The sequence below is a fragment of the Cervus canadensis genome, chromosome 8 (assembly GCF_019320065.1).
Source record: "Cervus canadensis isolate Bull #8, Minnesota chromosome 8, ASM1932006v1, whole genome shotgun sequence".
Classification (NCBI taxonomy): Eukaryota; Metazoa; Chordata; class Mammalia; order Artiodactyla; family Cervidae; genus Cervus; species Cervus canadensis.
Window position 1 is genome coordinate 68,965,907 of NC_057393.1, and position 14,045 is coordinate 68,979,951.

At 35.8% G+C, this 14,045-nt stretch overlaps 1 protein-coding gene across 7 annotated transcripts in view; it reads left to right on the forward strand.

Annotated features, from left to right (window-relative positions):
• The first annotated feature begins 298 nt into the window (after nt 1–298).
• Nucleotides 299–14,045, forward strand: part of HERC4 (HECT and RLD domain containing E3 ubiquitin protein ligase 4) — a 126,138-nt gene continuing 112,391 nt past the window's right edge. For 2 of the 7 annotated variants that reach the window (XM_043476801.1, XM_043476802.1), the window contains exons 1-2: nt 302–666; nt 2,471–2,775. In XM_043476801.1, coding sequence (XP_043332736.1) covers nt 2,550–2,775 — 226 coding nt within the window. In that variant the 5' untranslated portion in view covers nt 302–666; nt 2,471–2,549. Of the gene's footprint in view, nt 667–2,470; nt 2,776–7,193; nt 7,326–14,045 lie in introns of those variants that run through there. The other 5 variants (XM_043476807.1, XM_043476806.1, XM_043476805.1 and 2 more) reach the window with 5 other exon arrangements.

The window sequence follows — 14,045 nt, forward strand, 5'->3', positions numbered from 1 at the left end:
AACAGACTGGAACCAATAGGGAAAAAGACAACCTAGCCAAAAAACGATGAGATTTCTTCACGAAAAGGTCCTTGTGCACGCTGAAACGCTGTTACAAGACACATCAAACGCCTCCGCTCGTCGTGCAAACCCTAACTTCAGCATTTGGCTTTTTCCTCTAAAGGCAACGCGAAACAGCACACTACGCAGGCGCCTGGGTCGGTGTACCCTGGGAGGATTCCGGCGCAGGCGCGCGGGCCGGGAAGTGGGCGGGCTCGCGCGCGTGCTCTGCGACTCACTTCCGGCCAGCCCCTCCCCCTCCCCGCGTTACCACCTCCCCCTCTCCCTTCTCCTCCCCAGTCTCTCCCCCAGTTCTCCCCACCCCTAGTGCTCTCCGCTTCTCTCTCCTCCCGTCCTTCCCCTCCCGCTCCATCCGGGTAGCTGACGGCTGGCTCTGGACTGGACAGCAGTGGCGGCTGCTTTTCTCTGAGGAGCCTGGTAAAGTTTCACAGGAGCCGAAGAGAGGAGCACCTTCACCGACGCCGGAGGAGCGCTGGTGTTCGCCGCCACTGGCTGAAGGAGGAGGGTCCAGGAGCTGGAGACCTGCCTCAGCTGCCGCGCTGCCTCGCTCTCGGGGGGAGGCGCCGCCCCCAGCCGCCCTGGGCTTCCCCTGCCTTGAGGGGCCCGGTGAGTCGTTGCCCGGGCGGGTTCGGGGGCGTGTGACGGCGTTAGGGAGGGGGCAGGCCAGGCTGGGCGGATACAGGCCAGCCTGGCGCTGGGTGCTTTCTCAGCGTTTCCTCAGGGTTGGGGGTGGGGGACGAGGGCAGTGCCGGGCCCCTTGGCCCGGGGGCTGGAATGTCGCACCTCCCTGGGGAAGGGCTTCCTTGGGACGAGGGCCGCCGAGGTGCGGAGCCTCGTCCACTGGCCTCTGCGGCTGCTGCGAGCGGGCGGCTGCCGTAGTTGACTGGTCTGCCCGTGAGGTTGGGTGTGTGCAGATGATTTCTCTCCCGCGGTCCCCCTGAGCTGTTCTGAGTGCGTGTTCAGGGAATGATGGGAATAAAGTGCTTCTCTTTCCCCTACCTGTTGCTGGCGAGAGGACGTCTTTCTCATTACCCCTCTGACTTTTTAAAGAAAAGGATAGATAAACCTCGTGCACTGAAATTAAGGGTGTTTTCCTGTCCTCTCCTTGAAAAAACAGAGCAAAACCCGATCAGACAATTCATAACTCACGGGAACTATCGGGTTCAGATGCCCCAAAAGAATGAAATGAAACTTTTCTTGACGGGTGGGTCGTGGATGGAACGATACAGCTTCAGCATTTGTGCTAGCCTGAAAGTAGGAAAGTTGGGTTTGAAACTTCTTAGGTTCTGTATAAGGAATGTGGGTGACTACAACGGGAATAAGACGGGCTTCCTGTAATTGTGTTTAGTACGCGATGTGTCTAAAAATCTGTGTAGGTTTAGATGAAGTGAGCTCTTTGTTACCGTGTCTATGTAAGCGAAGAAATATTCAGTCAGTGTACTGGAAAGTTCTACAGATTTCGCCATCAGACTATCAGTGTCCCAGTCCCCATTTCTGTTCTTGAAAAATCGACAGTGTCAATGTTATTTGCAGTTTTTTCCTCCCATCTTCAAATAATTGTCTCAGGCGTATAGATAGACGTAGATTGCCTTGGGGAAATGTTTTTCAGTCAGGGTTACCACTGGTAATAGAAAATGTTGAATTTTGGGGGAGAAGTCTTGATCTTTAAACTGCATGCTTTTGTATTATAATTAGGTACACTGGTTTAGTTTTTAAATTTAATTGTGAGGTCAGAGTGTTAATATTTTGATTTGTAAGGTACGATCTTTGGAGGTGGTTTTCTTAAGATCAGAGTTTAACTAGAGAACTATAATTTTCCCTTGGACCTCTTACTATGAATAGTTGAGAGAGTCTTTTTAAATTGTGGGAAACTCAAAGTTTCCATTATTGGCTTTTTCTAGTACAGATAAGAACTTCAGTTTTCTGTTAATGTGGAGGTAGGTATTATTAGACAGTCTAATTATTCACTTGCTCTGTGACTTGAGGGAGATTGCAAGGGTTTATGTTTCTGTAGTCTTAAGTTTTTCACTGAGTATACATCTGATTTTGGGGGCAGTGGACAGATGTCTTGTATCTTACTCCCACTGAAATTATCCAAAGCAAAAAGCAAAAAAGATTAACTTCGTCAAGATACTTAATATTTCAATTAGTCTATCAGAAGATAACAAAAAGTCAAAGGTAGTTAATAGTTAAGTTTTGTAGTCATGGGGAGTGATGTATTTTTCCTAAACGTTTCTATGTAATAATTTTAAGAATATCCCATTGACTGGTTTTGGAAACTGAATAATACTTACGTAGCACATTATAGATTTCATGTTTAATATAAAGTGATTATTGTAGCCTAGCACTTGAAAGAGCAGTTATACATTCTTTTCTTTGAAGTCATACTAACTCTTTTCTATCTTCTCAGACATAGAGACACCTCCAACTTGCCAGTGTTTCAGAAGGGAGTTTTTTATTGAAACTGGAAGACCAGAAGAATCACAAACATGTTGTGCTGGGGAAATGCTTCTTTTGGACAGCTAGGTTTGGGTGGAATTGATGAAGAAATTGTACTAGAGCCCAGAAAAAGTGACTTTTTTATAAACAAAAAGGTTCGAGATGTAGGGTGTGGACTCAGACATACTGTATTTGTTCTGGATGATGGAACCGTGTACACGTGTGGATGTAATGATCTAGGGCAGCTAGGTCATGAAAAATCCAGAAAGAAACCAGGTAAGTTGAAAAACTTTTTGTTTGCTCTAATAGTTATAATAAGTTTGAAATGTCATACAATTTTGCTAAACTCATGTTTTTTTTTTGACCAAGCTTTAAAAGCAAACTAGGCATAAAATATATCCTTTACAGTTTGCATGCTTCTAAGAACTTAATTATTTTGTGTTTCTTTTTTTAACTGCTGCTGTTATGAATCCTTATTGTGTGAAGCGGTGGTTTCTGAAATTAATTTTGGTGATGTAAAACAATAGAGAAAACTACCCTGCAGTATATAGATCTTCTTTGATGCTGAGTATATTGATAAAGAATATACAGTATGTAGGTCCTTTTTTCTAAGCACTGTTCAGGCACACTGAACAGATTTTAAATGTATAATTTACTGTGTGCTTTCCATATATCAGAAAGAGGGGGGAAATTAAGATGAAACCTTTTTACTTGACTAAAACATAATCCTAATTATTCTGTTGTTTTAAATACATGATTTTGTTTAGTTTGACATGTTTTTTATTTCTCTAGTCTCCTACTTTCAAGTAGTAACACTAGCTATTGAAAGTTTTGTGTCTATGAGATGTCCTGATAATGTAGTAGCCATACAAACCAAATTTAAAATAATTTGTAGGATAATGAGAATTTTGAGGAATTGGGTCATATTTCATGTTCTGTTTTCCTTGTTATACATATTTTAAAGTCAAATACTACCACACTTAGAAATAGGTGAATTTTTTTTTCAGTTGTGTTAACTAAAAGTTAATTCTTAAGATGGTAAATTCAGATAAGATTACAGCTGTACTGATTCACAATTTATTTTAACTTTAACAATAATGGCATCTAGGTATTTTCTATGGCAATTAGTTTTCTTTACCACATCATTATTTACGTGCTTTTTTCTTGTTAGTCTTTTAAGAGGTTAATGAAGGCATAAGATATTAAAGGTGTTAGAGCATGTTACTCATTTTTCATAATCATTTCACACCATGCCCAACCTCATTCTCCTAACTTGTAAATTACTGTGTAGTTTTCACCTTTTTTTTGTTGATTGAGTTTTAATCTCTTTTCTTCTGCTTTAGTTTGTAACTTAATTTTTTTTTGGATGAATGGTAGTGATGCTTAATACAAGAGGTTTAATTATTGCAAAACAAGGTAAATGGCAGTTTTCTTGTACTCTGCCTCCTGAAGAGTATTCTATGGAATCATCAGATTTTCATAATCTTAGACATTGAGATTGTCATGTTGTTAAACATGAATGGTAATTTATTGATACATATTTGTAATCACTGCTTCAGAGGCAGATGGGTTCTTTACCTTTTTTACTTAGCTTGGAATACTGCCTCAGGTTGAGATTTTCATGGTAATGGGGCTGTTACTATTCTTACACCTAACATGCCCCCCAAATGTATCTGAATGTATCTCTGTTTTGCTTTAGTAATTTCTGAGAGGCTACAGGACAAGTAGAAAGTACAAAGCTAGCACATAGAAATTGCCAATATGGTTACTAAAATTTACTAAGATTTAAATTCTTTAAATGTTATTTAGCATCTATTCTGTGTCTAAGACAAGGGTGGTAGACACTGTGTGCTAATAGTATAATAACTTAGTACCTGGAACAGCTTTTAACCCTATAGGTGAGGTTCTGAGAAACTCGCCAGAAGAGGCTTCTTTGTGGTCATGTTGACATTGTGATGATTGCATTGTGACCTTTATATCACTGTTGCTTCATCCTGGAACCATTATTTGGCAATATAAAGTTGGGAGGGTGGGTTTACCTAAGTTTTGATACCTCTTTAGGGTTGCCTTATTGTTCGTTCAGAGTACGTCACAGTCTATGGGATAGAAAAATGAAAGGCATAAACTTTATCTTTGAAAAATTTAGAGCCTTGGTTGGGCATTAAGGCATACGTAAATGAAATAGCTAGAAAGTATTGAAATTCTACATGATGTGGCATGTATATTGAGACTATGAAGTTTAAATGATGAGAAATGTCATTGGATAGAATTGAAGATTTCTGGGAAAAATGAAGTCTTAAGTTTAATTCGATGATTGATCACATAAATACCCAGAAAGTAAATCTGGAGCTGAAATAGCTTAGCTTTATAACAGAGAGTCTTTATCCTGAGGAAAACTTTTATTACTAGAAGGTCAAATTAAATGATGTATTGAAGTGTACCGAGTTACATAGGTAGGAAAAGTAAAATGTCAAATGGAGGTAGTTGCTCCCACAGGGACTTAATCTTTTAACCTCAGTTTTGATTTAAGGGGATTGGGTGGGAAATGTAATAATGTTTTTGACTAAAATTATTTCTCTTTGGAATAATCCCTTAATGATATAAATGTGCTTCTTCCCTAACCATTTTTAAAACATTTGTGAGTTTGAGAAGTGAATTAGAAGATTTGGAGGTTTTCTTATTTAATTCGTTTTAAAGTCTCCTGGGAACAGAGTGAGTCTGGTTGAATTTTAGGAGCATATAATAAACATCATTCACTTCATCAGAGCCTTAAACTTGAGTCATGAAGAAAGGAGGCAGAGAGCTAAGAATTATTTTCTTACAGAGATTCGCTTTATAAGCATACTAAATATTAAGAAGTAAAAGAGGAAGAGGTGGCCTTATTCATAGATAAGCTATTCTTGAGAGGCATGATAACCTACTGGAGGACTCTACCCTTACAGTGTAGTAAATAGATTTGTCCTATGGCCTGTTGGGAGAAGTTTCCATTCTGGGCATTCTAGTAACCACTTGGGGAGAGTTCACTGATTTCCTTTATTATACCAAGAATGCAGATTAAGTCCATGGTCATCTTCGTTTTCTTGTATATGCATATTCCTTGCTATCACTACTACTTCTTTCTGAACTATTTGCAGAGAAGTGTATATCTATTTCACTTTCTTGTATATATTTTTCCTTCATAGGAATTTTTTTAAACCTTTTAAAATTTAGAACCTCTCAATTTCCTCCTTAATTCATAGCTAACAGGTAGATAGTATATTTAATCTTCAAAGTGTTAGGTCAGTCCATCTAAGTAAACTTGTTTTATTTTTGTACTTCTAAATTTGCTTCTGAAATTTTAAGATAACATTTAGCAAGTGTACTTTTCTTATTAAGATTATTTACTCACTCTCTATCTAGCCATAGATAAGATTTGGTGTCCATGCTCCTAGATACATGTTTTACACATCTATTTTTGTTTTCTGTTAGACATAGTGCTAAACTTTTACATCCATAATTTGCAAATAATTTGATAGTTATGTTAAAATGACTGTTTTAATAACTTTTTATGGTGTACAAAGTTCTTTCACATAGATTATGTATCTCTTTTAATCCTCACAGCAGCCTTGTATATCAGCTGACAGGTGTTATGGTCCTCCTTTTTCAGATGAGGAAACTGAAATTTAAAAGAGTTTAATCACTAGAGTAGCAAGTATTAGATCACTTTAAATTCTGTGGTTTTTATCTTTATCCCACAGTTTTGCCCCTGCCATGTTTAGAATGTAGAGGAATAATTATTCATATTGGAGGAAGCTAGTTTCCATCATTATTTTAATGTAATTCTGAGGGCTTTAAAAAAATCTCTCAAAAATTACTATTTTATGACTAAGGTTATACAGTGAAGACATCATGTTTTATTATCCATCCCTAGTCTCTTCCCTGTGCATAAATTCAAAGTGAAGACATTTTAGGAACCATGTAAGAAGGGTGAGAATTCTGTTTCAGATATAATACTCCTATCAACAGAAACTAAAAATTCAAATATGTATATTTTATTCTTGAACCAAAGACTAACTTCATTGCAAAGCCAGCAGTAGATAAAGTTTTGAATAGTATGAGAAAATTTATTATAGCTTGTGCTCAACTCTTCTACAGAAGATAAAAAGATTATGAGCATTGATACTGTTTTTTTGTGTCCCTAAATGGTAATTTCTGCTGTTGATCATTGCAGTGAAAACACTTTGGTCATATAGCAGTAATTTGCTTGCCTCTCTTGTTTCTTCATTTCCTGACTTGTTTTCTCTGTTCATAAAGCATAAATCTATAAATGACTTCCTTAAAAAAAAGTTGAAATTTAAAAAATAATATAGGAAAATAGATGGATAAATATGGGAAATACAATTATTCACCTTAGAGTAGATTAAAAATTCCAAATTATCCCATATATTGCTTAATGAATCAAAGCATATAATACCAAAGAAGCTGTTTTATAACTCCTAATTTTCACAATACGTTTCTAATGAAGAGAAAGATGTGGATGATATGAAGACTTGAAAAAATGATCACTTGGGTCAGGAATGGAGGCTTGCTTTGGACGCCTTACTGTGAGAAAGGTTAGTGTCCAAGAGTCACAGTGTCGAGGGCAGGGAAAAAATCGTAATGCAAACAGTTGACTACTGTTAGAGAGATGTATAATGATACTTTACTTTGTGTAGGACCTACATCTGAGGAATTTCAAGAGCATTACACAATAACTCATGGTTCCTTTCAAAATGCTTGTGACACAGTTTGCAAGAATTATCCTCATCTTAGGGGATAAGTTTACGGAGAAATGGCAGCACAAGTTGGTAAGTAACTTGTCAAAACAGCAGGTGACTGGTGAAAAGCTATAAACTGAACCTGAAAATTTAAGTCTCCCAGTCTCCTACCGTATTCACTAAATTGTGCTTGTGTTTAAAATTATTTACAATAGTATACTCTATTTGAGGCAGATCAAATTCTAATGCACAGATTTTTTTTTTTTTTTTGCCATTCTATTGATGGCTCATTGAAATGAATCATTATTTTACTGAGATGCTTGCATTGTGATACCACTTTGGTACTTCATTATAACCGTGTGTGGTATGAAGACTATTTAAACCAAGGAACAAAACCTTAACTATGGTAACACCCCGTTCTTTCTCTTTGTTCTGTTATATATCATATTCTGTATCCCTTTGTGCTAATGCTATGCTGTGCTACTATCCAAGGTCCATAGTAACTGCCTGGCACAACAGATTTGGTGGCTAACATTGGAACTTTGGTTTAATTATATTGTATCAAGTCTTCCATGGTATCTCTATAGGATGCATTGGTTTGGAGAATGCTTTATAAAACCATTAACCAGTAGAGAAGCAGTAATAGTGGTAGATGCCTAATCTGAGCAGTCTAACAGATAGAAGCTTTTTAAAATGATTTGGAACCAATGATTTTGTCTTTGTGTTTGATATGTTAGTGTTTTTATCTGATTGGAAATGGAGCCACATTTTCCTTGAAAGAATAGGAGTATGAAGATTCCAGTTTCACAGTTTGAGCAGTTACTAAGGGTTCTTGTTACAAATGGCAGCCTAGGTGGTCTAGTTTCCATTGCCTTTGAATAAGTACAGTCTGTGTCTCAGTATCCATGGAGGATTAGTTCCAGCACCCTCGCAGATACCAAAATCCATGGATGCTCAAGTCCCTTATATAAACTGGCATAGTGTTTGCATATAACCTTTGCATATATTTTAAATCATTTCTGGATTATAGTACCTAGTACAATGTAAATAGTTATAAATACAATGTAAATGATGCGTAAATAACTGCTGGCATGGCAAATTCAAGTTTTGCTTTTTGGAAATTTCTGGAATTTTTTTCCCCCAAATGTAGTTGACCCTTGAACAACATGAGTATTAGGTGTACTGATCTTCCATGCAGTTGAAAATCCCCATACTGTTCTCTCTACCTTAAAAACAAAGAAATTGAAGTGACTCATCCAAGGGCAAGAAGCAGTAACAATTTGGATAGAATCAGAACTCAAACCCTAGTTTTATGATTCCACATATTGTGATCTCTAATTGAACATAAACTTTACCCTACACTTAAAGATCTGTAAAATGAAAATGCAAGTATTTATTGAAGTAAACTCATGTATAAGTGGATCTGTGCAGTTCAAACACATGTTGTTTAAGGGTCAGCTGTCAGCTGTGTTTTCCATCCACATGTTGGTTGAATGCTGAGATGAGGAACTCAGGGAAAAGGAGGACTGACTGTACTCTGGGTTCTGTCCCCGATGTGTCATATGAGCGTAGCACGGTTGTAAAAGGGCATTTTTCACAACCCTCATGTATTTGTAAAATTGTTTTGAAGAAATAAAGTCTGACTTCATAGATACTAAATTTTCCCAGGCAAAAGGTGTATCAGATTATGTGAGACACATATTAAAACAATGGAGGAAATATATTCAGCCATTGTTACAGGGTTTCTTTGGACTAGGATTGTGTTCGTAAGTAGAAAAGTGGAAATCATTAATAAATAAACCTTATTAAAGAGCCCATGGTTTTCTCCTTTCAGTTTCTATAGATTTTTTTTTTTCCCATGCTGATGGAATTTAAAAGGCAATAATTATTTTTATATCTTGATGAACTGTTATGGTTACTTTACATGCAAAAAAAAATCTGTGCTGAGTATAATTGTATTATTGGAGTTAATTTGGTTAAAAGGGAAATTTCTTGAATTTTGATGGCTTTCTTTAAGCCATAGTATTTTGTGTACATGAATTACTCATTTTTCTTCAGTTCTAGCACTGCAGAATTTAATTTCAGCTTTTCTAGGCCATGAAGAAAACATTCTGTAATCCTTTAGTAATGTGTTTTTCACATTACTTTAAAATACCTTATTTCTTTATTAATATCTAAGTTTAGTCTCATTTTATTCTTTTGCTGGGTGTCACTGTTTTAAAATAACACATTTTTAGTTTTTGATGGTTTTATTACATATTCTTGGTAGTGAAATCAGAAAATACAGGGAAAATAGAAATCAACCATAATGCTGTCATGCACAGATAAATACTGCTGTCATTTGACAGTTTTTCTGTGTTCATATATTAACATATTTCTGATTATGGACTGGGAATATGTTCTTGTTTCTCAACTATTTTTCAGTAATAATTGAGTAACAATTTAGTAAGTATTTCTCTACAGTTTTAAAATACCATTTTAAAATGGAATTATGGTTTGGGGATTTTGTTACTGATTATTTAACATTTCATTATTTAAATATAGCAAAATTTGTGTTCTCTTATTTTCTGCAATTTGTTTCTAGATTTTTGTTGTAAGTAATGCCACCACAAACATATACATCAGTTTAGTCTTTATTTCCTCCCCTGTTTATTTCTTAAGGAGAAAGAACATCTTTAATTTTAGCGTATCTAAAAGGAACAATAACTAAATTTATTTTTAAAAATTTAACACAGTTTTGTCTCACTTTACAAAGTTGATAAACTCATTAGAAAATATTTGTAAATGAAACTTTAAAAATATGTATTGTTTGATAAGCTTCTAAGTGTAATGTGATCATTATCATTTAAAGATCTAGAAGGGAAGAATTCTTTTAAGTGCATGGATAGAAATGGATATAAAATATGCTGTGTTATAAATGCATAAACAGAGTGCTGTGTCGGGATGAATAGTGTAACCCTTTGGGATGGAGTGGATTGTAGATGAGTTTCTAAAGGGAAAATAACATATGAACTGGAAGAATATATAGTATTTCAAGGAGGAAAGAATGTAGAAGAGTGCTTTATAGGTAAAGCACCTCAAATGGAAATAGGCAGATATGAGGCCTATTGAGAGAATAGTAGTTTAGTTAACTGAAATGTCTGCAAATAGTGAACTAGAAGGTTAGAAAAGTAAAATTGAGGTCAGATTATAGAGTTAATGAAATTAGGGAGCCTGAATTTAATTTGGTAGATATCCTTTGATATCTGTAGTTTGCAATGGGTCATATCTGGTTTTTATAGAAGGGAGAGAATTTGGAGGTAGAGAAATTAATTAGACTATGAGAGTAGCTCTTTAAAACAAGAAGGGAGCATGAGATGAGGGAGACAGAATGGACAGGCTTTGGTAACCAGATGGAAGTGAATGGTAAGGGTAAAGGGAAGAGCCAAGTATGATCCTTGGTTGACTCAGGAATAGAAATAGGGAATCCTGGAAGAGGAGGAATGTTAACTTTTATTTTAGGAGGAGAGAGAAAAGATTTGGTGAGGTGAATTGTGTTTTGAACTTGGTAACAATATTTAATCAGTAAATTCAGTACTGTGAGGAAAAAGAATAGAACTAATGGCATGAAATGTTTTATTTTATATTTTGTTTACTCTTCGGTTCATAGTAGTTTAGCATTCTTCTTGGTTCCAACCTTTCAAGAAATTAATAATCCACTAATGATATTTAATTTTGTGCTTTTGGAAGACTGTTTGAAGTACCTAGCAATATAACACCTTTGTAAATTTGAAGTAATCTAAATGGTTGCCTGCTCTATTTCATGTTTTGTAAACTTGAATTTTTACATATAGATAAAATTAAAACGTTTGTATTTATAAGGTGCCATTTGATAGACTGCTTATTTGAGTTTTATTAATAGGTTCATTTGCTTCATTTAACTGACAGAAACCTATTAGTTAATTTTGTCTGACTTTATGATTTCCAGATTTTATTGGAAACAGAGGTTTTGAAATCACAAGATGTCACATAGAAGTTGTGAAATAGTTGAAAGCTGAAATAGTTTTAACTATTAATTGTGTGTGTGCTGGCATCTAGGCAAGAGCCCCTGAGAAATGTGCCTTCTGAGATAATGATCTTGCTTTTGTGAAAGGGAAATGAAAGTGAGAAAAGGAATAAAGTAAGGGTAAAAGAGACCCTGAGCAGAATTTGGTTGTTCCAGGTCTTAGCTATAGCATGTGGGATCTAGTTCCCTGCCTAGGAATTGAACTTGGGCCCACTGCATTGGGAGCCCAGAGTATCAGGCACTGGACCACCACGGAAGTCCCTACCAGGTTTTAATTTCAGAAGCAGAGCTTCTGAAAACAATTGGAGGAAATTTTGATTCTTTACCTATAAGTTTTTTGAAGGAATTTGTGATGCCTTCTCATTGTTGGTCCCAAGTCTTTGTGAATCAGCACATGTATACTTTCTGATTTTTTATCAAGTTATTGCTCAGCTATAGATGACATAACTAGACTATCTAACAAGAATGAACTTCATAGACTTACACTTATTTCTTGAAGAATAATTAGGTAAAATTCTGCAAGGTTGCTGTTACTTTTGCCTGAACCTAAGATTATTTCTGCACTCAGCTGGAGAGCTGAGTAAGTCTCTGCTACTAGGACTAAGAGGGGAAGGAAACACTTAGAAGTTAATATGACAGTGTAAAGGAGAGAAGAAAGATACCAACCTCGTAGTTGGAGAAACTTACTAATGAGAAATATTATTTGGAATATATTAGGTACAAGGATGCAGACATTGAAAATAATGTAACCTCCATTATGTGCCAGGCACTGTGCTGAATCCTTTATACATTATCCAAAAGCGTTAAATCCATCCTGCAGAGTACAGTTAGCTTAGTTTTATAGGTGAGGGAAATAGAACTTCAGGAGGTTAAATAACTTGCCCAAAGTCAAAATTAAAACCTGGTGGTCCAGTGGCTGAGACTGTACTCCCAAGGCAGGGGACCTGGGTTCACTTCTAGTCAGGGAACTAGATCCCACATGCCACAACTAAGACCTGGAAAAACCAAATAAATAAGTATTAAAAAAGCAAAAGAGAAAAAAACATCCACCTGGTGAACACCTCAAAGGAAATCTTTGACAAAATGGAAATAACCTACTGAATGGGAGAAAATATTTGCAAATAATATGGCCCATAAGGGGTTAATACTCAAAATACATAAATAGCTCATACATTTCAATATCAAAAAGCAAAAAACTTGATTTAAAAATGGGCAGAAGACCTGAATAGACATTTTTCCAAAGAAAACATCCAGATGGCCATTAGGCCTGTGAAAAGATTCTCTACATCACTAATCATCAGAGAAATGCAGATGAAAACCACAATGAGTTATCACCTCACACTTGTCAGAATGGCTACCATCAAAAACACCACAGATAACATGTTGGCAAGTATGTGGAGAGAAGGGAAGCTTTGTACACTGTTGATGGGAATGTAAATTGATGCAGTCATTGTGGAAAGCAGTATGGGGGTTCTTCAAAGAAAGAAAAAAGGACTACTGATTCTACTCCTGGCCATATATTCAAAGAAAATGGAAACACTAGTTTGAAAAGGTACATGTAATCCAGTGTTCACAGCAGCATGATTTATAGTCACCAATATATGGAAGCAATCTAAGTGTCTATCAACAGATGAATGGATGAAGAAGACGTGTGTGTGTGTGTGTGTGTGTGTATGTATATATACATACACACAATGGAATACTACTCAGCCATGAAAAGAATGAAATTTTGTTATTTGCAACAACATGGATGTATGTGGATATTATGCTTAGTGAAATAAGTCAGATAAAAACAAAAACTATGATATCACCTCTATGTGGAATCTAAAAAATAGTGAATATAATAAAAAAGAAACAGACTTACGGATACAGAAAACAAGCTAGTGAGTACCAGTGGGGAGAAGGAAGAGGCGGAAGGCAAATATGGTTAGAGGCACTACTTTGTATGACATAAGCTGTAAGGCTATATTGTGCAGCATAGGAAATATAGCCAATAATATAATATATATATATAAATTATATTTACATATACTTGTATGAATATATGTAAATATAATTTATAATAACCATAAATGGAATATAATCTTTAAAAATTGTGAATCACTGTGTTGTAAAGTTGAAACAGATAATATAAATCAGCTATACCTCAATTAGAAAACAAAACCAAACCTAGTGGAAGGAAGGTTCAATTAGATGTCAACAGTCAAAAGTCAGTACTTAACAAGAGCAAGAAAAAGGTACAATGACTTAGGAATTAGCTAAGAAATGTGCAACGCCTAGAATATGAAGACGACTTGAAAGCACTTATGAGAGATACAGAAAGCTGCAGTAAATGGTAACCACATTTGTGGAGAGGAATGCTTAACCTACATAACCCTATCAGTTTCTCTAAAATTAATGTCAATTTAATGTGATCCTAATAAAAATACCAAATGATTTTTTCTCCCAGGAACTGGACAAATTGATTTTCTAGTTCATATGGAAAAAATAAACAAGAGAAGTCAGGAAAATTGAAAAATAAGAGCAGAAAAAAAAAGTATATATATATATAGTTAATAGCATGTTTTAATTTTAAAACCTTGGTAGTTTAAAACCTTGCTAGCCCTACATATGGACATTTAAAATGAATAAAACAATATAGAGCCCAGACATAAGCATGGAGAAAAAAATTCAAGTGAGAGATATTCAATAAATGATCTTGGTATAAGTAGGAGCATCATCTAGTGTATAAAAAGTTGGATTTACCTCATGCCATGTATATATTG